The sequence below is a fragment of the Apostichopus japonicus genome, chromosome 8 (assembly GCF_037975245.1).
Source record: "Apostichopus japonicus isolate 1M-3 chromosome 8, ASM3797524v1, whole genome shotgun sequence".
NCBI classification, from domain to species: Eukaryota; Metazoa; Echinodermata; class Holothuroidea; order Aspidochirotida; family Stichopodidae; genus Apostichopus; species Apostichopus japonicus.
In genome coordinates this window covers 7058003-7084895 of record NC_092568.1, presented here as the reverse complement: position 1 = coordinate 7084895, position 26893 = coordinate 7058003, and the positions used below count along the sequence as shown (strand labels likewise).

The 26893-nt window shown below is 36.1% G+C and overlaps 1 protein-coding gene across 1 annotated transcript in view; it reads left to right on the top strand.

The window, feature by feature from the left end:
- Positions 1-1239: 1239 nt before the first annotated feature.
- LOC139970655 (RNA helicase aquarius-like) overlaps positions 1240-26893 on the top strand; it is a 39636-nt gene continuing 13982 nt past the window's right edge. The window contains exons 1-28 of the mRNA XM_071976530.1: positions 1240-1426; positions 2219-2355; positions 3001-3041; positions 3283-3364; positions 4694-4768; positions 5026-5166; positions 6167-6235; positions 7232-7332; positions 8035-8111; positions 8600-8664; positions 9445-9558; positions 10337-10450; positions 14862-14965; positions 15166-15268; positions 15782-15902; positions 16703-16795; positions 17127-17227; positions 17632-17758; positions 18570-18737; positions 19340-19509; positions 20503-20612; positions 21096-21227; positions 21623-21766; positions 22274-22343; positions 23510-23620; positions 24056-24165; positions 25046-25181; positions 26005-26124. Of these exons, the coding sequence (XP_071832631.1) occupies positions 2230-2355; positions 3001-3041; positions 3283-3364; positions 4694-4768; positions 5026-5166; positions 6167-6235; positions 7232-7332; positions 8035-8111; positions 8600-8664; positions 9445-9558; positions 10337-10450; positions 14862-14965; positions 15166-15268; positions 15782-15902; positions 16703-16795; positions 17127-17227; positions 17632-17758; positions 18570-18737; positions 19340-19509; positions 20503-20612; positions 21096-21227; positions 21623-21766; positions 22274-22343; positions 23510-23620; positions 24056-24165; positions 25046-25181; positions 26005-26124 (2925 nt within the window). The 5' untranslated portion in view covers positions 1240-1426; positions 2219-2229. The remainder of the gene's footprint in view (positions 1427-2218; positions 2356-3000; positions 3042-3282; positions 3365-4693; positions 4769-5025; positions 5167-6166; positions 6236-7231; positions 7333-8034; positions 8112-8599; positions 8665-9444; positions 9559-10336; positions 10451-14861; positions 14966-15165; positions 15269-15781; positions 15903-16702; positions 16796-17126; positions 17228-17631; positions 17759-18569; positions 18738-19339; positions 19510-20502; positions 20613-21095; positions 21228-21622; positions 21767-22273; positions 22344-23509; positions 23621-24055; positions 24166-25045; positions 25182-26004; positions 26125-26893) is intronic.

Sequence of the window (26893 nt, the reverse complement as noted above, 5' to 3'; positions counted from 1 at the left end):
TTCCCCCTAAGCTTTTGCGTAAACTAAGAATTCATCCGAAGAGGGTGTGGGAAGGGCCGGAGGGTATTTTACCATAACCTAGGGCCGATTTAGCTTAGAGATGACTTGTAAGCTGTTGCTGCAGGTCCAGAACTGTGAAACCTAACGAGGACTACGAGGCAGATGCCGGGTTCTTTTCTCCAATTTGCAATTTAGTGGGAATTAAATGTGACAGGGAAGGGGTGGGTTGGACGCGGGATGGAAAGGGGGGGGGGACAAAGAGGGAAATAAAACATCACAATCACTAATTGCAAACAATGAAATTACCAGAGTAACACAACGTAATGAATAACCGACCGAACTACGCACGAATTAAGAGCAAAGATGTTACATTAAGGCCGACTTCTTCTAGGCGCGGACTATAGCTGCTAGAATGTAAACTTATAGCTTATAGCTCTTAACTTATAGCTCTTATAGCTTAATAAAACATAAATACTGAAAATGGAGAACAATCCTGTGACCAGCACTTGAAGTATATAAATTACATTAGTTTATCATTGAAACCGGATTACTTGACCTTCGCACTCCCCTGCTTCAACCCCCCATCCCCCCCCCCCCCTCAGTGTTGCAATAAACCCAAACTACAAGAACAAACAAATTTTGTGAAATTTGCATTTTCGATTGAATTTACCATAATCTGCAAAGCTGTCAAGTACAATACAAGCCTAAGTCTAGCCCACCATTAAAGAAAGAGAAGGTACATGGAAACATAATATATTAGGCCTACTTTAACGGTTCGAAATTGCATCAGGTATGATGCAATTAGGAACACACATCAACATTTTGCAATAAAAGTTTAACAATTATTGCATATTATTTGTGGGACCCAAAGTTTTCTGAATTGGAGAAAGATATAGGTTAAACATTTTAAACCAGACCTTCAAACTGCCTAATATTTTCTACAAACACATACAGTAGTACTTTTGATCTTGCTAGGCTATAGGAGTTACTAGCAAAATAAGTGGCTTTGCTTGCGTGATATTTTACGCTCAAAAGCTATTTCTGTATAAAAGCGCATTTCCTCGTGAAACAGAGATATGTAATAGCGCAGGTACTATATGCAAATCTGTGCGTCGTGAAACAGCCACGCAATATTCCTCCAGCTTCTAACCACTGATCTGTACACTAACTTTAGTGTACAGATCAGTGCTTCTAACTCATTTTCTCCAAATTCTAGCAAGTTTTTCTAGGCCAGTATGGTCAATCAAACCAAGCACGTTTTCATTACGAATTTGAGAAAGTGTCTTCATTTGAACTTGGTTTTCTATGCGTTTTTCTCTTTAAAGGGATTAATTTCTACTAAAATCTTGTGAAATGACATTTGCAACTTCGAGGTTCGATTATCTCTGAAGTCGTTAAACATATTCACGCCAAGCTTTGAATTCAGGTAGCTTTTATTGTTTTGTTAGTGTTTTAGATTACCGCTCGGACTAGCCTTATATTATGAGTACCCGTTTCACGAAATAATTGCGTACTGTATTTTCTACACTGTAGGCACTCCGAATATCTGCCCCTATATACTGCGTGGCCAGTGATGTTCTGGGAGAGAGTAGACCTTAATAACATCATCGTAAATCCCCAATCAATTTTACCAAAGTAAACGTTTATTTAGACAAAGCTTAGTCTTTTAACTTATATTTTGAATACCTCTATTTTTGTGAAGCTAAAGCCAAACTAGGTAAGATTATGTAGGAAAATACCTATATTACTTTAGTTTAGGAGGATAGTCAGTGGGTAAATACTTTTGGCTTAGCAGTTACACCGCAGTCCTGATAACAGCAGTGACATGTTCATCTTCAGTCCCTAACTTTATCATATTGGTTTGACTTTCAGACAATCTGAGCATCTTTTGCAATATAAAAGTGCAGGTTCTATCAATTTTGTAATTTACTATTGGAATGTGCAATGAACATTGCAAAAGCCAACATTCCCCATGTCTCTTATGTGAAAAATTTTCCTTTTAGTCTGGTAACTAAGATAAATTAGACTAGTTCAAATGTGTAAACTGTGAGAATACAGAGCACCTGTGTTGACAACTTCAGGCCTATGTTTGTGTGCATATCTCTGTATGATTATTACTGATGACATTAAGAATCTCTTATTATGTACTTTGTGATAGATTCATTGATCAGTAAATGTCAACATTTGTTTGTTTTAAATAACTTTCTTACCTCATTAGAGATTCCCAGGATGAGTAAAAAATTCAAAGACCATGCTCCGACTATTCAGCAAATCCAAGCTGACAACCTTTCTCAGTTAGCAACAAAATTTTGGGCTCCAAACCCACCCAAGCCACATGCATCTTATGATCCAAAGGTAAGTGAAATTTGTAATTGCTGCATAATCAATAAAGTTCTGTCAACTGAATATTACAAGCAAGAGATATAAATTTTTCTGATAAATTTGCATCTAGCAAATCAGGATATTTCTGAATTTTTCACCATATTGGGTAAAGTCATTGTGTGTATCCATTAGATCCTTTGCACAATCATTGGGTTCCCAAGTGAAAACCTGACCAGGTACATTACCATAAGGCATAATATAAAGCTGCTGTCCAGGTTACGAGGACCAGGTGCGACAATTACACACCTGCCTTTTAGTTGTCTGAACATTCATAAAATCGTGAAGTGTTTATATTACTATCCAAAATCATTTCAAAGATAGGGTTTCAAATGTGCATGTGTTGGCTTTCTGATGATTTGAAAATTTACTATGTACACTTCACTTTAAAGTATTATATCTCATGAAGATACCATGGTTCTGTGCAGCAGAAAAAAAAACACTCATATACATAATTGCATGTATACTTGCATACAATATGACCACTTTGCATAGGAACATGATTGAACATCCCAATATATTGCATTATAGTACTGTGTGTAGTATTCTATGTATATATGCTCTCCATTCAAGTGGCATCGGTGACATTCAATTTACATGTTATCGTTTCTCTACGTGCAGGTTATTGACACTGTCTATCAAGATGAAATCAACAGAGAGAAGTAAGTATCAGTAAATTTAATAACCAAATTTGAAAAACCCATTGCCTGCAGTATTGTGTTTCATTCAGTTCAGCACTTCACCTGAGGATTCTAGTGTGTGTGTGTCTTTGTTTGTTGAGTTTGCAATAGTTTTGCTTGAAATGTCTCCATGATAAATATCTTCAGATAAAACTCTGTTAAATTTGAATTTTATACTAGTTAATAGTACTGTATGGACTTTTTTTTTTTTTTTTCAATACAGGTCTTCTGTTAGGAGGATTATGCTTTTGGAGTTTAGTCAGTTCTTGGAGAACTATTTGTGGCCAAATTACAACCCAACAAAGGTATGTGATATTTTACAGTTAAGACTATTTAGAAGTCTTTATGTGCGATAAAATCTATATTCATGTTTAACTATAAACTGATCATGTAATCTGTTGATGCATGATTCCCTTCAAAGATTTTGGAAGCAAAAACATAGAAAAAAAAGCATATGTTTCTAGTTGTTTTAATACTTACTAAAATAAAATATATATCTAAATAAATTTAACACAAGAGGACATGAGACTAGACTAGTATAAACCAATTGTTATTAATGAAAATAGAAATTACACAAATTTATGGGTTAGTAGGAAAGTTGTTGTTTTTACTGCATATGGAATAGCCAACAAGAAAGCTGATGGGCAAATGGTAATCCAATTTGGAAAGCACAATTAAACATGCCTTGCTAAACAAGAATGCAACCCAGAGGTTTTGTTTTAAAAGAATCTAATGCGTGTCTCTTGGTAACAAAAAAATATAACTTAGCATAAATACATTACATACCTTAATACTTAAAGTTAACTTAACGCGCACGCAAGGTACCTCGCTACCGCTGGGCTCTCCGTCGGGGTGTCAAATCCCAGGGTAGTCTGTAACCGTAGTGCGGGTGTGTCTGGAAGCTTCCGGAAGGCGCTTTTCGTATAAATAACAGCTCCGGTATAGAGAACAGGACCGGGTAAGGTAAATAATAAGTTCAGAAGAATGGTATCCAAAAGAGAGTTAAGAGTAAGTCACACACAGCGTGGTTGGCATGGTGAAGAAAGGCCGGAATGGAAAAGGTAGGTTTTCTAAGGGCTATGCAGACAGAGTTGTGATACGTGGCGTGACGTACAGGTTGGTGCCACTGGGAGAAGAGACCGAGCCACTCCTTGAAAACTAATTTATATGGCATTCGGTGAGGTTACTCGACCGTAGCTTAGAACTGCACTGATTGTGCTCTACGTTTAAAAATTAGCATAATAATACACCATTAGGAATTGCATAACATCAATTAGCGTAGTTAACCTTTAAAGTAACATGCTGCATCATAACAATGTACAGATATTGCAGAAATGAAGGTGTAATACCTATGTTATATGATAGGATGAACTTTGGGATGGAAACGTAAACCATGTGAGGAGGAGGTGGGTTGAAGGGGGGGGGGGGAGGAGTAGAAGTCTGGGGACAGGGTATGCCATTCAAAAGTCACAATACTCTACAGTGCATACTGTTTTACTAGGAATGTCATCAGAGTATCAACTGGTTGTGCTTGGTCTTTCACATTTGTTTACAATTTCTCAGTTTCTTTATAATAACTGTAATGATTCTATTAAATTCATCAAAACTTTGTCTGGTTATTTTTGCATATACAGGCCACCAAGAGCCATGTTCTCTCCATCGCTGCTATGGTGAATGAGAAGTTCCGGGAAGCAGTCCCTGCCTGGGAGGTTTGTTGTTTCTTTAAAAATTTGTTGATTGCATATATGTGCAATATAAAATATTTACAATATTTCAGTGTTCAACGTTACAATAGAAGGAGAGACCTATGACAGGAATTTGTTGTAAGGTATTACACCATATCACGGGGTAAAAGTTCTCCAAAATGCGAGTTAGATACTTGATAAACCTAATTAACATGCAGTGGAGGGAATATATTGCAGTATTAATCCGATTATGTTAATTCTCTTAATTTTGTTTGCATCAGGCCTGCAAAGCGAAACCAGATCATTTTCCCGAGTTTTTCAAGAAAGTCATGGAGCTAAGTTTGGTGGAAGGAGAAGAGAAAGTAACCTTAAAGGAGAAGACTCTGCTGTTAACATTCCTCATGCACTGCTTCAACAGCCTGGTATGTGACAGTCCTATCAATTATTGGTGTGGTTTGGGCAGTGTTAGCAACAAGGAAATTGAAAGTGACTTAAAGAAGATTTGTGAGGTATTTTCCTTTATAGATAACACAGTGACCTCACATCTTTGACTCGATTTGTGGCAGGAATATCAGTGGTAATGACTTGACTCTACAGTAAAACTCAAGTGACTTGTACTGTAAATACCACCGATGACTATAGGTGAGGCATTTACTGTGGTAGTTTATAACTGAAGGATGTTTTTACAGCCACGATTCACTGTCGATAGTTGATAGTGTTACAACGAATGGGAAGATAATTTGAGCTTTAGTCACGGTTTCTACCTTTTTTTTTCTTTAAATTTGGGTAGAATGACTCCGATGCTACTTTCAGAATCAAGTGCTGATGTTTTATTGCGGATTACCAGTAATTTTATTATATTTTTTACGAGGATAGAGTATATGGACTGGTTGTCATGGTTACTCATCCATCTCGTTGGCCAAGAACCTACCGGGGGGGGGGTTAGTTTAATGAGGGAACCAAATGGAGGAGCGTGCCCTCTGTCCTCTTCTCAGTATGTTTGCATGAAACTTGACAAAATGTTATCAGTTACTAGTAGAAAAAAACATATAAACTGCTTTGTTATATAAGCGTAAGTTGATATATTACGTAGCACAACCATTGCTGCCAGCATGGTTTCTGGTCCTGTGGAAAACTTGGAAGTTAGGATGTGTCTGAAAGTTTGGTTTTAATATCGTAACGTCTCGTTTATTACTATCTCTTGATGTGTTTGTACGGAACGTCATCAGTTACGATGACAAGCACATACTACTCACGTATATTAGCATAAAATGATAAATAATGTAATGCATGGTAATATCTGCAATAAGCGATGTCACCCAGCATGATTATGCTCCTTGAGGAAGTCTTATGTAGGTAGGATTTGGTTTACTCTAATGTTGCTTTAATGCTTTAACGTCTGGCTTATAACCATCACTACAGGAAGTGGATTTGATCAGGGAGCAGGTGCAAAGACTGGTTTCCCTCCCGATGTGGATCTGCCTCTTACCGGTGAGTAATCAATCTCCTTAAAATTTTGCATGAAATTTTGACGCAAACTTGTGATATCATAATCAACCATTAAAGAAATGGTTACTTGCAACAAAAACACTCTTTTTGTTAAATCTGCCAAAGTCATACAAGAAGTTATGAAATCTAAACCAAACACCAAAGATTTCATGTGGTGGCCTTATCACAACCATGTACAGTAGATTTTTAAACTGACGAAAGACGAAGGTTTGTTGATTGAATCCAACCAATTACCTCACTCTTCTTTTGCACCCTGACAGTTGAGCTATTAAACCACCTTAATATCAACTTGAAAGTTCATCATTGAAAGTTTGGCCAAAACTTGGTAGATCACGTAACTTAATACACGTTTCATCATAAAGTATATTATGATGCAAGTAATGATGTTTGTATCTCAGGGTCATTTTGTGAAAAATCAATCAATTTTCTGGACAGTTCAGAATGAAGAATTGAATTATAACTGCTGGAACTACACTGTCCAAATAAATTTGGTTAATATTGGGTGTTCATCTGGAATAGTAATTTTGGTACTTTCTACAAGTATTAGTTCAACCCATTGTTGTGTGATCTTGACTAATAAATGTGATGAGTAAATATAAATTTGACTTTCCTCACTGGCAATGGCGATTAATTTGATTACATTTGGCAAGCTGTGGGCTTTTCTGGTCAGAGGGCTTGGACATTTCGATCCTAGGATAATCATCATATTCAGTATGAATCTGAAGGAGATACTGCTAGGAATAAACTTGACACATGCCTGTTCTTTATACCTTTAATTAATTTTTTTTTTTTAGTAGATCAACAGATTGTTACCAGCTTTTGTCTCTCCTTTGGGCCTTTTCGGGTTGTAATATTTATCTATGGGAGAGGTTTGGCAATAAAGAGATCATCCAAAATGCATGTATACCATGGCATGTGATATAAAGCCTGAGTTGGTGCTGTTTATTTGTCACTTACATTTTGATTTTTCCCTTTCAGGGACGACTCGAGGAAGAATTGAAAACTTTTTCCAAATATCGGAAATTCTGGAAGGTGGTGAAAAAGAATGATGCAAAGGCTGATGACCAAACAAAATCCAAGTAAGTAAGAATAAAAATAGAAATAAAAGAACAAGATAGAGTGGGTAAGATACTTTAAAAATCATTTATTTTGAAAAGGCTGATCCTTATCTATCAGTTTTCCAACGAACAGATTTAGTAGGGATTTTATGTGGTGAAATATTCAGGATTTTGTTTGTATGATCTTAATATAGACTGGTGGACTATTTCAATAATGAGAAGTCCTGTAGGGAAAATTGTTGCATCAACATTAACTGCAGTTTATTGGTTAAGAAAAAGTTTCTACAATGTCTTTCAGTGACAAGCACTCATGTGGTATGGTCAAAGCATATTAACTTCAAATGCTGTTTCGAAGTCGTCACGTGCCAACATGTTGTAACCAGTTAAACTAGGATGCCTTCAAATCTGTTTCTGTCTCATCTGTCACAAATTAAATCTTCCTCAGGGTTATTCTTGTAATAGAAAGACAAAAGGAAGTTGTTGTTGTTGTTTTATATATAACTCTTCTTGATGTCCTTGGGTCCCAGGTTGGGTGTCTTTCACCAGAATTGCACATGAAAGTAATCAATGCAATGGCCGTTTAAGCTCTGCGTAAGACAGTGGTGGTGCTTTGGTATGAGAATATTTCGTCAGTCTGTCGTATATTTGTTTTTCTTGATTTGGTTTTTGTGTATGTCTGTGGTCTGCCTTTGTTGTACCTGTTCCCATTCCATTCTCTTCTAGGAACGATAAAGAACGACGATTTCTGGCCAACCTTATCCAGCACTTTTATGGAATACTGGATGCTATTTCCGACAAAGGTAAAACTTTGTTCAGTTTCGACTGTTAACTTCACAAAGGTTGAGTTGGTACTGCCATTTAAATATCTAATTGAAAAATGTTGAAAAAATATCAATGTATAAATATGTATAAATTATATAATATATCACTAATCAGAAGTAAAGCAATGTTAGTACGTACAAGTTTTAGCATCAAAACAGAATTTCTTAATGTAAAGAATCGTTTTCTGAATCAAAGGAACTTTTGAAACAAGTTATTTAAAGTTTAGTAGTCAATGCCATACCAATCACTGTAATAAAAAATTTAAAAACACCCAGTGACAAACTGTGAACATGAGTGTAATAACAAGAGTCTAGTAACATACATAACCGTTACTGATTTAAATGTATTTTTAACTCTCTCTCTCCATGCTACCAGCCCTTCTTTTCTTGTCGTCACCTAACTACTATCCCACTCATTCACTGTAAGTCACTGCACTACAATCCCCTATAAATATTTTTTTCTTCAGATACTGTCGACATGAACAAAGTCCACTACTGTGAGAGATTTATCGAGCTGATGGTGGACTTAGAGGTCAGTGCATCTTCTTCCCCCTCAGATTTCATCTATATTGCCATTATTCCTAACAGCAGCATGACATGCTAAATCATGTCTTGACTTACATATACGAACCACTTATCCCTCAAACTAGGGTGACCACTGGCCAGATATCCGACATATGTCTGGACAATCCAGCAATTCAGCACACTATCCTCCATCCGGCATGATCTCTTGTATTACTGGCTGATAAACAGATTTGACGTAAAATTGAAACAAACTACATTCAATATTATCATATTACTTCAGGCTACATGTTTTTCCTCCATCTTTGATGACATTTCAGCGGTCACTCTCCGTCAGACTGGATCTCTCTGATCAGCTGCTCCTGCCTTTTTAATCAACTATATCGCTTGTTAATGTTGTCAATTCAATTTTCCCTGATATTTGTACCACTTTGTCATTCATCTTTAACATATGCTGATTACTAGCAGCAATGTTGGGCATGAAACATCATGTCTTGATTACTCCAATATATGAGTGTAGCATGAACCATGTTTAATAGTTGTTTACCTCACAAAAGTTTAGTTTCTTTAACACAAAGACATACAAATGCCAATACATTCTCTAGGCCTCCAATACTGACATAGCAGTTGCAGTTACTCACAGGTTAACAACTCTCAACTGGAAGTTGTCATAAAGAAGAAAAGTGGTAATTAAGTTATTAGTGATGTTAATTGTCCATCAGATTATGCCTCTCTGGTGGAGGCAAAAGACAGTCGCTAATGCTCCAAGTTTCTTGTCGTCTTTACTTAGGCTCAACTGCCGACGAGACGTTTCTTCAATGCCGTCTTGGATGATGCTCATCTCGTGGTGAGGTGCAGCCTCTCAAATCTAAGTAAAAGGCCGGAGGGGAAACTCTTTGTTGAGGTTAGGAAATTATTAATGATCTCAAGCTTTATATCACAACAAATTCGATACTATGATCTATACTTCTATCGCCCTCTGAATTATGCTTATACCGGCCGGTGCTTACGCTAAAAAGCATTCGCTGTGGTTCAGTGCAGTTTGCATTTTCATTTTTCCATAAGAATGGCTAGGAATGCTGTTAGTTTGAAGAAAGTAATAAATTTGTCATATCACATTAAACAGGGTGTGATCGATCATAATCAGGCCTTATTTAAGGGGGGTGGGAGGGTCAGGAGTCAATTACCTGGCCAGGGCAATTATTAAATAAAAAAATATGGTTCCTTTCATAATATGTTTTAAGGGAAAATGAAGGTTTTTAACACATAAGGGCTCCATGAATGATGTTGTTCCTGGGAATGGACCTAGCTCTCAACACCCCTGATTGTAGATTACACTGTATGCAAGATGTTTATGGCCTCTGTCTATTAAACTCCTCTAGAAGAAAAGTGTCCATAATGTTGTGGTCCCTTTAGGCCAGATAATATCCCAGTCGAGAGATGACAGGGCATTGGGATACTGCTGCCAATGTTTAGAATCCATTCTAGCGAAAACGTCTTTGCAATTTCCTGGTGTTTGTGCTTTCCACAATATTTTGTGTGTCTGATATACCTTGAAGAAATATACAAAGAGACACTGGGCATTGCCAGTAACATAAATTCTGTTCTTATGGTGTTCTTTGTTTTATTATTTAAATAACATCATTACATATTTGGGAGTTGTCTTTATATTTTTCCTTCAGCTCTTGGACATGCTCAAGTTTTACAGTGGTTTTGAGATTAAAGACTCCACAGGCACTGCACTCACAGATCATGAGATGACGGACATCCATTACGATAGGATGGCTTCCCTGCAGGTAAGTGGAGAGAAGAGAGCAAATCCTTGAGTGGAAATTAACAAAATCTACTTGAGAGAGTATATAGTGGGAGTATATAGTATATAGTGGGAATGTAGAGTATATAGTGGGAATACAGAGTATATAGTTGGAATATAGAGTATGTAGTGGGAATATAGAGTATATAGTGGGAATATATAGTATATAGTGGGAATATAGAGTATATAGTGAGAATATAGAGTATATAGTGGGAATATAGAGTATATAGTGAGAATATAGAGTATATAGTGGGAATATAGAGTATATAGTGGGAATATAGAGTATATAGTGAGAATATAGGGTATATAGTGGGAATATAGAGTATATAGTGGGAATATAGAGTATATAGTGGGAATATAGAGTATATAGTGAGAATATAGGGTATATAGTGGGAATATAGAGTATATAATGGGAATATAGAGTATATAGTGAGAATATAGTGGGAATATAGGGTATATAGTGGGAATATAGAGTATGCGGATGGAGTATAGAATGTAAAGTGGGAAAATGTACTGTAGTACTGATGATAAGTCTCTTGTAAAACAGCTCATTTCTTTCAAGTTCTCAATATTTAAGTTGCTTTATATGGCAGGGGGGTGTAATGGGAGGGGGAAGGGGCTTAGTTTGATTGTTGAAATTGTTAGGATTTTTTACTAGCCGGCTTTACTTAACATTATAGCAAAGTGAAGGCCAAACCCAACAAATCACTTTTAAGCAGAGTAAACATTCCACATGCTAAACCCTTGTCAACAACTTATGTTTGTGGCAATTCTCTTCCTAGTACAGTTATACATGAACCTTTCTCGGCAACTTACTCTGCTCTGTTTTATTGTGATTGCAATTTTTATCTCAATACATTACATGTATAGAGATATTGTAACAATAAGTGGGACTTTCTCTTCTCTTAAAAATTTTTCAGCGTCTTCAAACAAAGTTCTTTTTCTCTGGAATTTCCAGAGCAAGAATATATCATATAGACCAACAAAAGTTACTATTTTTTATTCCAGAATTGTATCTCATTCTGTGACTTTTTCACCGATTTATGTCCAAATCGGGCCAATTTGGACTGAAAACACACTTTGTCAGACCTGTTTTGCACACGCTCCAAAACTTATGTTTTATGAAAGAGAATAGAATAGAACTGTCTTTCAACAGTGGTATCGTCTAAGATAGGGTCCTATGTATTATATATTTTATTAAAATTTTAAACTTCCATTTGTTGTTTACAGGTAGGTATTAATAAGAATTTTACTACATGTATATGACATTTAATGGCTTTTATTTGCTTTATTTGATGTTTAAATGATTTTTCTTTCTTAAAACAACACTGAGCTGCCGCCCCTACTTTTAGTAAAAAGGTCCGTTTTTGATGATTAAGCCCCGCCCCCAAGTCTGTTTTGTAGCAGATTGGCTATGACTCATAACAGCTACATGTTAGATATACGAAAATGGCTACCCTCGCGAACAATTTTCTGTTCTGTAGTTAGGTACGCGAGGTGTTAGTGTATTGCATGCTAATTACATTCTGTACTGCTGAATTCTACGTAACATCCATTTAAGGATAGTACTGGTGTAGTGTTCAACCGATTAACCTAATCGGAATCGGAATCGGTACGAATATTGCATAATCGGTACATAATCGGTATCGGTAAAAATTACGTGGAATACCAGTTATGTCATACCGATTATTCAAAAACATATGGAAGGTGAAAATATCATTATTCAAAAACATATGGAAGTTGAAAATATCAACTGATGAATTAGGTTTGTTCTTTTACTACGAAATATTAAAAAAAGGCAACCCCCTATACGTCTTTCACAGTGTATACTTTCATCAAATTAGGCTGCCAGGGTCGCCGATTTTGCTTCCTTCGTGGTTATTGGCTGCATATTTCTTGGCACAGTAAGCATAGCAGCAATAGCAATTTCGCGAATTCAGGAATGTGCTGGACAGGGTAGGAAATAAGCGGGGGCAACGGGCGATTCGCCCTCGCAAGTGCTAAAAAGCCCTCCTAAAGCACAATTACGAGTGCGAAAAAGAAAAATGAAATATAAAAAAATCGCCCTCTTTATTTCAGGTGTCTGTGTAAAATTAATTGTGACATGCGTTTGCTTTAGCTAGGAATTGCAGTTGCATCGCGAATCGCGCAGTTTTCTCACCCCGCATCAAAATTTGAAGCAGTGCGAGAGGGTCGCGCACAATCACCGGGAACTTCCCGTGGTAAATTACGGCCTGCAGTACCAGCGAAAATAACCTAAAATCCTCACAAATCTCCGACCACATAGTAGCCTTACTTCACACTAAATCAACTGCATGGAAATCTAAACTTGACATCTGTTTATTCGCTCTAGTTGTGTCGCAAATAAAAACTAAAAATATCCACGGAAACTGCAATCTTCGACCACATGTTAGCCTAACAACCACACTAAGTCAATGGGAAATGTAGCCTAACCATCGGTTTGCAAAAACAAAAACAAAAAAATTGCGTAGCTTAGTTTACAACTCTCAATTTGCTGGAAATCGGCATTTGTTTGGAAGGTAATGTAAGTGATATGTCTTAAAGAGGGAATGTTATATTTTATATTGGAGTAGTTTCTAGTTGTTATTATTTCTTTACATCAATCTGGTATTACATTTTAGAGTAATTTTAAACAAGTTACGATGGTACAATTTGCTTTTCAGTTTGATTGGCCTAAGCTTACACATTCTAATTGAACCTGAATGGAGTTATATAGGTAACGAATAGGTATGTTTAACTTCAAGTTCGTAACATTTCTATTTGTTCATAAACGGTATAATACTGAAAATAAGTACAAAATATTGTCGGAATGAAGGCAATATGTCATTAAAATTTACACTTTGGTAAAGATTGCAGATGGATGGTTTGTCTGAGATACTTTTTGAGATGGATATTTTGAGTAACTATTCGTAGCCCATTTCAAGCCATTAACAGGTGACATTTACGTCGAGGTGGTTAGGCCATTCGCTTAGCACAGTGCTGACTAGGTAGGATGTCATATCTCCGTATTTTGGAAATTTAAAAAAAAAAAATTTCTTTCCGAGAAACTCCAGAGGTAATTTGGTACATACAAAATGGTACCTTAGAGCCTTGTATAACAACGAAGCAAAAGGAAACTGGGGAAAATCACAACAATAATTGTTTCTGTCAAACTTTATTGCCGATTTCGTATAAACGGGATATTTTCTCATTTTCAAATAATCGGAATCGGTACGATTATGAAAAAATAATCAGTAATCGGTATTTTCTGTTATGCATAATCGGTTGAACACTATAATGGTGTTCAGGTAGCTTTTCAGAGCAAGGGCCATGATAAGTTTGTTTGATTGCCCTTCATGTATTTTGTATAATTACGTATACACATTCTTGTATTTCTGAAGGCTATTTACTGTAGGCCTAGTGCAATTTAAAAAAAAAAATATATATATATAGGCCACTAGGCCTATTAGGCTTTCAGTGATAGCCACATTAGCATTGTACTGGTGTTCAGACAGCTTTTCCTAGGAAGGACCAGGGTAAGTTTGTTTGATGGGTACGTATAAAAGAGGAGCCGGCCATAGCATCACAACTTTGATAAGACAATAAAAATTGTATAAGGTTAAGTTTTATTTATAAGGATATAGGCCTAAGATGTATAAGGTTATAAGAAGTATGTTTAGCTTTCTTTTGAACCTGTAATGTTTGACATCAAATGTACAAAGAATTAAAATAAAATAACAAAATGGAGAGGAACTGAGGTGGCTATTAGGGGAAGAGGAGGCCACCCATCACTTGCATATTAAAACTTGTAATCTTCTTTTACATTATTTTTTCCAAGTCATAAATCCATGAAATCTTCATGTCCGAAAAATTGAGATGGAAAAACGTGGGTTGTTTTGATATCTAGAAGTGGACACAGTTTTGATGGTAGTCACCACTACAGTCTACATTAACATACAGTAGGTCAATAGGCCTAGCTCTCAAGGCAGGCATCAAGAATATGGTCGAGTTGTTCTCCTCTTCTAATTTGGCTGTTGTCATTGACATCAAACTATATGACCAAAAAGTCCAACAGAGACTGACCTAAGATGAAGGATACCACATGAAAAACAAGTTCTTAAATATTCTATGACATTACTAAACCTTGCAACGTCGTTCTTTCGACTAACAGGCAATAAGCGCTAAAGGCAAGACTAGCAGGATAAAGTGTAACCTGCAGAGACTTTTCGTGGCAAAGTAGCAAAAATGCAAGTTATATATTTGTTGTACCATGATTGATATTGATAATTGTAGAGACAGAGCAAAGATTTGAAATTAGGAATCAAAATTAAAACTTCCAGTATTGAGATACTGCATCATTGATGCTCTTGTTGTTTATTTATTTCTCTTTACAGAGGGCAGCCTTCAAACTCTTCCCTGACTTGAGGCATTTTGCAATGTCAAATATATCCAGCATTGACACCAGGAAAACGCTGTCTGCTCATTTTGAGAAATTAAGGTCAGTCATTTTAAGATTGTACTCCGTTTGTATTTTGTTTCGTTTTTTTCGTTGATCGAAATCATTTTAAAATACGAATGAAGTGTGTTTTGTAGAGGTCAAAGGTCATTTGAGTTCATCAGAACTTTGTGGCTTTTTGGTTATTGTATTTAGATATGTCTACACAATTTCAATGTTGTCATTTTACATTTTGTATTCAGTGCAAGGGACCTCCACTGCTTTGCCTCTCATCTGCATCTCTTACCGCCTCTCAGTGATCAGGAGGAGACAACCAACATCAAGGAATTCCTCCTAGAGCTCATGGTAACGTCAATTAAATTTCTTTTATCAAACCAGTGGAGAACAAGTATAGTTGCAGTTGTTACAGTCGTGTTAGATTGGAGTTGCGGTTTTGTTTCAAGGCCATGCATCGCTTGACCACATGAATACATTGAAATAATTTACATATTTTCCATCAAAAGCCGTAGCTTTTGCAACAAATTCAGAGTTTCCAGAAAACAAGCTCTAGGGTAATGAATTTTGCATTCTGTTCTGACACTTTCCTTCTTTGCATATTCATGACAAAGGAAAATGAAGGAAACTACTGGATGGGAAGGATCCCTCCTTCCCATCCAGTAGTTAACTAATGTCAGAAGATGTTTGCGTGGGGGGGCGGGAGGAGGGAGGGAGAAGGAAGTCATTTCATTGATACCTCTTCCTGCCCCCCTTTTCTGTTTTGTTGCACTAAATAAGAGTTGAATCAGACCTCATTACATATTTACTGGATGAACATTGCTTGCATTAGTGTCATTTCAAATTGTCTTTTATTCTGGCCAGGTTTCTCGTCATGAGAGAAGGATCTCACAGATTCAGCAGCTCAACGAGACCCCACTTTACCCGACCGAAGAAATACTTTGGGATGAGAACATTGTACCCACAGAATACTTCTCAGGAGAAAGTAGGAGATTACAGCTCACTTACACCCCCCTTCCCACCCCCACCCTCTGTGAATGTCCTCTCTTCTTCAGGAAATTCAAGAAAATATTTTTGTTCTGCATATTAATTGTGTCCAAAATTAGCACAAAGAAGACATTGCATCATAAAACAAAACAAACCTTTGTCATAGTAAAGTAACCACTTTTGTTGAACTTTGAATGAAAATGTTGGTAAAAAGTTTGTTTGAACATTTTCAGTAACTCCTACCATATGCATATTCATTCCATTCAGTGTTATATCAGCCAGTTGGAACAATTCCTAATGCTAATACCTCTCTAAACTGTACTCCCATATCATGCTTCAAAGCACCCACACTGACAGTACAAGCAGTTCCTAACCTTGATCTGACAGAAATGAGATATTCGTACTGCTTGTACTAACAGTACAAGTGCTCTGAAGCCAGACATGACAGTAAGTTTAGAAAGAACTGTCCTTACTGGGTGGTTATATCCACCATGGATTGCTGATAAAAATTTAAATGACAATGGAGTCTGTTCATTAGTCTTGGATAATTTTAACTCGGTTCTATACCTGTCATGTATCGTATAACACTGCCAAATGGCCTGGATGTTTTTATGTATTGAAAAAACATAATTCTAGTCTTGCTTATACAGCTTAAAATACTGTTGAGAATTTTATTTCAATAATTTTTTCTTTATCATTTTAAATCTGTTATCTTCACCATTTCTGACTTGTCTTAGAATGGGATGCATTAATATTAAATGCTTTTATCTTCACATTATCTGTTATCTATTTTCTCAGGTTGCCTTGCTCTTCCAAAACTGAATTTACAGTTCCTGACAATCCATGATTACTTACTTCGAAATTTTAACCTCTTCAGACTGGAGTCAACATGTAAGTCTCTTGACCGTTTTACCTCCAGATTAATCTATTCATCCTGTCAACTCTCAGTGAGCAGTTTTGAGGCAGCAGAACTTTCTTAGATTTGAATTGTTACATATCATGCCACTAAGTAATATATTACAATATTAATTAAAATAGTTGTTTCTGCCAGGGTGAGAGATGAGAAGGGCGGTGAGGAATGGAGATTTGTTTTTTTTTTCATTTTCATTTTCAATTCCATTAATCCATATTTCATCTTATTTTATAACTGAATTTATCTCTTTTATCTCTCAATTCTACACTACCATCTTCCCTAAAATCATATCTGTTTTCACCGTTTCAGATGAGATTCGCCAAGATGTTGAGGATGCGATCTCAAGATTGAAACCATGTAGAGCTGAAGATGACAGTACTCTCTTCCAAGGCTGGGCTAGAATGGCTCAGGTACTGTGCAATGCTTGACTTGATAATTCTTGTTTTTTGAAAAAGATTGGTCACTTTTTTTATTTATTTTTTATTTAATTTTTTTATTATTTTAGTGTCGTTTTGTATTTGTATTTGTTTTGTATTTTTTTATTGTTGCTTTTACATTTTTTGCCTTATTGGTTCTATATATTTAATATTTTGGTTTTAGTTACTATTTGGTTTTAGGTTTTACATTTGTAAAGCGCTTTGAGCAGCTTTGCTGATTATGCGCTATATAAATATTACTTATTATTATTATTATTTTGAATTGTGGATGAAGACAGAGACGAATGTTTCTTGAAACAATCAAAATTAGGAAATAGAAAAAGGAAAGAGTATTGTTTTTAACATGTTCTGTAATACTCTGTCTTAATATTTAACAGCCAGTGACGGCTTTCTCTGTGGTAGAGGTCGCCAAACCAAATATCGGAGAGAACCATCCTTCGTCTGTACGGGCCGACGTCACCATCACTCTCAATGTCAGGCAACAGATCAAAGGAGAATGGGAAGGTGAGAAGGTCTTCTTCTTTTTGTCTTGAATTAATTCTGAATTTTTTCATATTTCTTTTCCTTCTCTTTCCAAGTATTGTTTTAATAATTCATTAACAATTTGATATTTAAATATTAAAAATTTGTGGATGATTGTTCTCATGGGAAGTGCAAACTGTAGAAGACTTTGAAAAACTTTCAAGAACATCCTAAAGCCAGTGGACTCAAGTCTACCATCATTGTTTTTCCAAGTAACAATGTTCAAGTTGAGAGGGTTGTGATCAGTCAGCCAGTGTGTGGCGGTCTAAATGTTAACGGCTTTGTTTGATTCTCATCAACTCAGTTATTTCAGGTTTCTTTTCTGCCTTTTCGTTCTTTTTTTTTTCTTTTTTCTTGGGGGTGGGGGTGGAGGATGGTGAGGGATTCTGATGTCTGAAGCTTTAGAAAGTATCTAATATTCTCTCATCTTTGCTAAGCTTCCCTAAGTTATATTGCAACATGTTGGGGACAGATCCAATATCAAATAAATACTATGAAGAAAGGTAGAAAGTTTCATTGCAGTCTCAAGAAGGTTCTAGAGGAAATAGTTCAGTGTGAAACTTTAAAAGAAAAAGAAAAAATAGGGTCTAAGTTTTTTCTCGGTTTAAAAATTTTTATTAATTAAAATTTGTATATTTTTATTTTAAATTTTATTTTTTATTTGAATTGAGTGATATTTTTAAATTTATTTTTAACAATATTTTAATGTTTGGGGTTCCTTTTCCCACAATTCTATCCTAATTTCATTAAAAATTAGTTTATAACCTTCCTTGTAAAATGCATTAATTTTCAGCATTGAGGAAGCATGACGTAGCATTCTTGGTGACGGTGAGGCCACTGCACAGAGTCGGTAAGAGGCTGGACAAGAGTGTGCACTTTATAGAGAGGGTTGGGATCACCTACATCAGAGGATGTGAAGTGGAAGGCATGTTAAACGCAGAGGGAGAAGTCATCGAAGAAGGTAAGTGCTATATACCATGGTACAATGCTAATGGAGAGGAGGTGAAGGGAAAAGCCAAATACATGTATGGGCATAGAATAGGTGGATGTTGGGTGGGGGGGGGCGAGGAAGGGGTAAGAGGGTTGGGAAGATTGCTGGAAAGTCACTGGCAGAGTAAGGTTATTTCTTTAAGCTTGATTTGAACTTGATCACATTTGAAATCACAAACAGTGTCTCCCATCAATACCACCCACCCACATTCCTTAAATTATTCAGCTTTACTTAATCATTGCAAATTTAATAATTTATCTTCCCTAATTATTGCTCATAATTGGGTCAAAATCAAATCCCGTAAGTTGCTTTAGTTTGGTCAATTACAAACCATAATGTCCACGAAACAAAAATGCTGAAGGTTTTTTCACCAAATGGTGTACTGTTCTGAACCCGAATCAGTACATTGATCCTTGTTCATGAAAGAATTCACGAACATTATTTTTGTAAGGGTAATTGGAAGCATTTTTGATCTCTAACCTGCAAGGAAATAAATTATTTTTTGTTTTGAGGAGGAACTTTAATAAATTTCAAGACTATTCATCATGCGTTAATTTTGATCTGAATAATAGGTCCTGATCCTAAACCAGAGCTTGAGGGAGACACACGGTCCTTTAGGGTGTGGCTGGATCCTAACCAGTACCAGCTAGACATGAACCGTACGGCAGAGGACAGTACAGAAGACGTCTACCAATCGTTTAACGTCGTCATGAGAAGGAAACCGAAAGAGAACAACTTCAAGGTAATGTGCAGTGTGCAGTCGTGTGTGTATTTAATGCCTCTCTTTTATATGCCATGTTTTTTTCTCACGGCAGATTGCAGTGCAATGCTACTTTTCAAAATGACATAATTTACACTGTTGTTCTAATGTTCACTGAAGATTCAACTTCATGAGAAGGAACCCACTGTCCCGCACCCCTAACCCCACCCCTACCTGAAAAAAAAACAAAAGAAAGAAGAATCAAGGTAATGCATGTCTTCAGTGATAGGTGCATGTTATATTTGTACCGGTGCTGTGGCCGAGTGGACAAAGGCTCAGCAATCGGGAGGTTCCGGGTTCGATACCCGGCCGGGTCATAGTAAGGTGGGGTTTTCATCCAAGAGCAATCTACAGTTTTCCCATCTAAAATTACTTTCTAAATTGAAAAGATTTCAAATTTGAGTTGAATTGGAAGCCCCCTGACGTGTAAGTTGTAATCCATAAGCCCTCGCGGGATTCTCCCACATTTGTGGTCACTTAAGCGTCATAAATATAACTGCTGATTATTATATTATTTATTATATGATATATTTACGTACATGCTGTCTGTTGTTGTGGTAGCATGCACTATGTGTGGGACATGCTGCATATGCACTGGTGGTCTTTTTATGAAAATTTTTACTTTGATAATAATTAACAGAGAACTTTTATCTCCCATTCCCTTACATTTACCCTGTTACTCCTCCCATTGAATAGTGCTCCTGCTCAGGTCTGCTTGGAATGTAGTGTTTAGATTAGAAGAAAAATATAGTGAATATTGAAATGTTATGATGTCATCAGGAGACGATTTAGTTGTAAAAATTGAAAAAAAATTGCCTGTTTCACATTTTCGTTCCCACGTGATCTTGTTTTTTAATAAGTTCACAGATTTTGAAAGGCTTCTTTCTCCACGTGGTACATGTTATCAATGACTTTCATTAGGGCAACAGAAGATATAATAAATATGCGTTTGTATTTCATACCATCTCCAAACAGGCTGTTTTGGAGACCATCAGGGATCTGATGAACAATGACTGTGTCGTACCGGATTGGTTACACGATATCATCCTTGGATACGGCGACCCAGGGGCGGCTCATTATTCCAAGTTAGTCGTTTTGTTGTCAAAGTTTATTTATTTCATTTATGTTCCAAACAACTTTTCTAATGTATTTTGCTATGATTCCTTACTTTCTGCCACCATTGGTTGTAAAAGAAAAGACTATTCCACAATTGACATGTTTGTAAGACCTAAAGAAAGTTTGGTAAGTTTAACACAATTGCATTCTGTTTACTCTTAAAAGCACCTCCCTGCAATGTGTCGATATCACAAGTCTTTAGATGAGAAAAGGTGTGAATGTCAGAATACAAATAAGAAATCATTTCTTTTTCAAATTTTTGTTTTCTATCTGTTTAAAAATGCTTTGTAAATGCAGTTGCCATGTTTTAGAAATTTAGAAATTGCTTACTGCTGAAAAATTTTTAAAGCAGCAAAGAGTTTTCTGGCTAGAGTGGAATTTGATGCCTTTTTGATGAATTCAACTAAAAGTTTTCCTTGTTTTTAATGAATTCATGCTTTGTCTTTTTCAAGGATGGAGAAAACTATTTCTTGTTTGGATTGGAATGATACCTTTTTGAGTATAAACCACTTGAAGAGCTCTTTCCCCGGTTACACTGTCAGGGTCACGACCTCTAACCCTAGTGAACAGAAGCCACCATTCAGGTAAAGATAATATCCTCATTTGAATATGAGGCTATTAAGCAGCAGTTATATTTTACACAAATCATCAGGAAAAAGGAAGGAAAAAAATGATCATAGACAAATTTCATAATGTAATTAATAAATAATTTTTTAAATAGTTATGTGTATTTCAATTGAAGAACAAGTGAAAAACAATATCTGTTGGGACCTCGATGGACAATTAACTTTTAGTAATCATGGTTGAAGATAAACAAAAAAAAATTCGGGATGAAACGAAAATAGGCCCCTATTGTGAGTGATAGCATATTGATAGTGGATATATACTCTTCATCATGGGGAATTCTATTTATATTTTACATTCTATGTGTAGCCGATATTGTATTTACGGTCAATATTTTGCATGATACATTTTGAAGGATTACATTCCCTGAACCATCGAACACCAAGAAGAGAAAACACGACAGCAAAGAAGAGCCAACGACTGCTCCAAAGATGGAACTTGTGGTGGAGCCACACGTCATTCCAAACAGAGGACCCTACCCATACAATCAGCCAAAGAGGTATGTTTCTCAAATGAATTAATTAAATTAATGAGAGAAGCCATCCTCTCTTTACTTTTAATATATCTTATGTATTTTGTTGAATTAATCTGGAAGAAAACAACTCACAAAATATTTGTAGTAATAATTCATTTTGCTACAAAGAAGTAGCCTAATTTAAGGAGAAGAAATTTTCAATCACACCAAATAACCACAGCTGAGAGAAATCTCTTTTAATGTCTCCTACTGAAAAATCAGAGCTATATCACAATGATGACACCTATCGGCTGCTCCAAAACCCAGGTTTCATCTCTGTCGTGTTTATTAAGCTCAAATGTTGAAGTTCTTATTTTTTTGTCTGTGAAGTTGTTATTATTGGTTTAGCTTTTCTAAGTATAAAGTTAAAGACAATAAATTGAATGGGTATGTCAAAAGAATGTGAAATAGAAAGTGCAAAGAAAACATAAATTTATCTCCATCAATGAAAATCTTAAATCTTTGTTTGTTTGTTTCTCTTTCTTGCGACAGGAATTCGATTCTGTTCACCCCAACACAGATAGAGGCAATCAAGGCAGGGATGCAACCAGGATTAACCATGGTAGGCTGGTGCTATTGGTTCTTGCATTCATCCAACTAAAATAGATTAAAAACCCAAACCATTATCATGAACTTTATAGAAGTGGTAGCGAGAAATAAATATCTTTCACATGTTCTGGGATTTACTGGTTTTGCTCACTTCAATTGCAAGAGATTGGCTGTACATAATTCTCAAAACTGCTCCAAAGATGGCATTTGTCAAGGAGCCATACGTCATTCCAAACGGAGGACCCTACGTATTTTTAACCATGAAAAGTACAAGATCTATATAGCTTAACCGTTGATTTCAAAATTGTGATTTAATCTTTCACTTCAACAAAAGTTCCCGTTTTACAGGAAAAACAAAGAAAAAGCCGTCAAAGGCCTTCGTTGCTATGAATGCCTGGCAACAGATCAATTTTCCACTTTTGGAGATTCACCTTAGTTGTGTCATTGTCCACTATGGCTTGTGTGTAAATCATAAACATTGTCAACTCTCAACTGTAGAATGGTTCAGTAATTACTTGCTAATTTAATGTTCTTCAGATATATGCAACAAATTGAAAGGGTTTATAAATTTGATCAGTTGCCAGTACATTGTCAACAAAACTATGTTAGAAGGGTCTTTAGTCTACAGATTTAGTTTAGCTTGAATATACTTAATATGAAAAGGTTCTTTTTAGTTACTCGTTAACTGCTAAGACTAAATTAGCGGCTTATTGTACCTTCTTTGTTTGAAAATCAAGAAATACTGCATGGTTCTCGTACAGAATATTTCACTGGTTTTATTTGAGTTCACCAATAACTCGACTGCATTTAACTAGATTGCATTTCAATTTGTACTTGCTTGTATTTGACCAGTTACTTGATTGCATTTCACTGGTTACATGACTGCATTTTCACCGGTTACTTGATTACATTTCACTGGTAACTCAATAACCTTTCACTGGTCACTCAATTTTGTTTCAAGTTTTCGTTTATTGCATTTCACTGGTTACTTGACTGCATATTCACCGGTTACTTGATTGCATTTCACTGGTAACTCAATTGTGTTTCACGTTTTCATTAATTGCATTTCACTGGTTACTTGATAGCCTCCAGTGGGAGGTGGAATACAGTGATGTGATTTGAGAAATGAAATAGAACTGGCTAGTTTTAAATCGATCTTGATATTCTTGACCCTGACAGGTTGTTGGACCGCCAGGTACGGGCAAGACAGACGTCGCTGTCCAGATCATTTCTAACATTTATCACAACTTTCCAAACCAGCGGACTCTAATCGTCACTCACTCTAACCAGGTAAAGTTTATTTTAGATTCTTTTTCTGCCTCATCTTCATCACTCGGACAGTCACCCCTTGCTGAATCTTGAAATTTTAGAGCACACAACTTAAAAAGGATCTTCTTGTCACATCTCTATCTGTTTTGAAATTATCAGCTTTTTATATTCCCTCTTGTTACATGTTAAAGCTGACCAAGTATGATTTTGAAAAAAGTAAAATAAATTGTAAATAGGTTAGAAAAAGGCTTTTCTTTTTGACATTCGTATCAAAAAATCTGGCGTAACCCTTACTTCAAGTTTACAGTCCAAAATAGGACAAACAGTTGTAGAATCTCAAGAAAATTTTCAAGTGCTAATCTCTACCTAAAATTGTTGCCCGTATGATGTCAAATTAATATTTATCTGATCACGATTGTAAGGCTGTGTAACTCCTCAATGTTTGTCTCACGGCAGGCTCTGAATCAACTTTTTGAAAAGATCATGGCCCTGGACGTAGACGAGAGGCATCTGCTTCGTCTGGGCCACGGAGAGGAGGCCCTGGAGACAGAGAAAAACTTCAGCAGGTCAGTTTTTATTCGATTCCTTTCATATAATATTTGCTTTTTATATAGCGCTTTATACCAGCGATAGGTCTCAAAGCGCTTTACAGACGTTATATTACCCCTGGTCAATGATAACCTGTCCCAGAGACAATCCCTCCAGTCGGCAGCAGTTATATACTGCGCCCAATGACAAGTTACCTCACAGGTACCCATTTAACCCCTGGGTGGAGAGAGGCAGGGTGAGATAAAGCATCTTGCCCAATGACACAATGTAATGAACTGGGCAGGAATCGAACCAGCAATCCTTGGATCACGAGTCCGACGCCTTAGCCAATAGGCCACCACACTTTCTATATATATATGATGTGAGAGTTAATCCATACTCAAGAGAATTACTACAACTGATTATTTACCTACTTTATACAAGCATGTGAAATGGTTTGTAATTATTTGGGAAAAGCTGCTTCACCTTATTAGTTTGGTCATAATACACAAATTATCCCCATCTATTTATCAATATTGTTTTTTTCTGTCATGCACAGACTTGTGCAAATCAGAGTGAAATAAGTTTCTTTAATATTTGAAATGTATTGGAGTTTTAAGTTGGTATTTAATTAGTAATGTTATGTGCAGTACAGACTGCACTTTTCTGTGGGGTCGCTCTGTCTGAAGAAAGAAAGTATGTTGATGTAGCCTGAAGGTGATCGCACATGGTTTTTTGAAGTCATTCATATCTGCTAAAGTGCAGCTTTCTTTTCTTATCTTTTCTTTGTTTTAAATATGATTTATTGATTGCAAATGATATTCTGGCCCAGAGGTCAAAGTTGAATTCATGTGTTGTACTGATAGAGCTTGAGAGAAGTAATAAATCAATGATGGGTCGCTACTTCATATATTTCAGGTATGGGAGAGTGAGTTACGTCCTCTCTCAGCGTTTGGCCCTCCTGAAAGAGGTGGAGAGGTTGCAAGAGAGTCTCAACGTCCTCGGAGATGTAGCTTACACTTGTGAGACCGCTGGTCACTTCTACCTGTACCAGGTTCGTTGGCAGTTATCTGTTGTTTTTATGTGGGTCTGTTTGTTGGTGCGTGTTTATCTCTGTCTGTGTACCGTTTGTCTCCATATGTCTGTTTGATCCAGTTAGTTTGCGTCCGATCCGTCATTAGCAGCAGTTTCAGAGAACGGTTGTTGCGACTTTTAGTTGATTATTTGCAAGCTGAAATTTTATTTCTCATATGAAAGTCAGGAAAAAACACATAACGTCCAATAGTAATTTCACGATTGAAGGGCACTAGAGAAAACAGTTTATTAGCAAAGCCGATGAAGAGACAAAAATAAAACACAAATGCATGGCATTACATGCGATAGAAAAAGGAAACTTGTAGGTAATGGACTAGTAGATGCTAGAATAGAATATAGAATAACTGACATATATTAATATCATTGCAATTTTGAATATTATATTATGTTTGTACCTTACTATATAAATCTTAACTTATGAATGTTTATTTTGTTATATTTTTTTGTTACCTTAAATGGGATTGGTATGCTCTCATTGTTTGAGGTGATTTAACATATTCTTGTCAGTCAGTCAGTTTGTGTGTCTTTATGTATGAAATGTCTGTTTCATACACATAGGTCCTTCAGTAGGTCAATTGATTTTGAAAACTGGAAACATACTTTTTTCAAATGAATGTTAGCTCAGAAAAAAAGCTGTTAAATTTGTCAATTCTCTCACTGGCCTCCTGTAACACATAGATGTGGTACATCATGTATTCTTGTAGAAATTATTTTTTTCTATCACGGCAGACATATTTAGAGAATAGCATAACATTCTTCATATCTCCATTATTCTCCGTCAGGTGGTGGCCAGATGGGAGAAGTTCTTGAGCAAAGTCCGCCCAAAGGTAGCAAAGACTGGATCGGTGGAGAGCATCAAAGAGCACTTTCCATTTCACAAGTATTTCAGCAACGCTCCTCAGGTATTAAGATTTGTGCCAAAAACCATTTATTGTTTAAATAAAGAAAGTGGCAGACTACTTTCATTTCACCAGTATTTTCAGAAATGCCAGTCATCCTCATGTAATTTGAGAAACATTCAGGTGTAAACAAACAGGTGGAAAAGTTAGATAGCCTGATACCTCAATCTGTAGTAGCAGTATCCTCTCCAGAGGCAGACTAAACAGAGAGCAGAGAAAAACAGATTAAATTTAGCAGTATTTTGTTTAAACAGGTTAATTTTTTAACATGTTAAAGTTCAGGTAATTTCCTCTGTTTTTCTTTCATTTTCCTTCTGCAAAAGAACCTGCGAGGATTGAGACATCAGGCCCTGTAACTCTTCTACATTTGCCTTCACTGGCTTTATGCAGTCGATGAGCATTTTTTTTTTTATAAAGGAACCGTGACATTTTTGCAAAGAAATTTGATAAAAAAAAAAAAATAAGATGTCTTGTTTTGATTTTGAGCATGCAAACATCACACAACAGTCTTCTGTTATTTAGAAACTTCAGTAAATAATTAAGATGTCAAATTAGTGAATGTCACTTTTCAACTGCAAAAATGGTTTCACTTTTCCAGCATATTAATTGTGTTTGACACTTCAGTCTCATTCATACTGGCTGATGGCTTTGAGATTGAAATAATACTTCTTGCTAAAACATTGTGTTTGTTTTCCGGGCTAGATTATTAATTAAACAGGTATAAACAATGAATTTCATTTACCATCATTTGTTTATGGTCCTGATTTTAAAG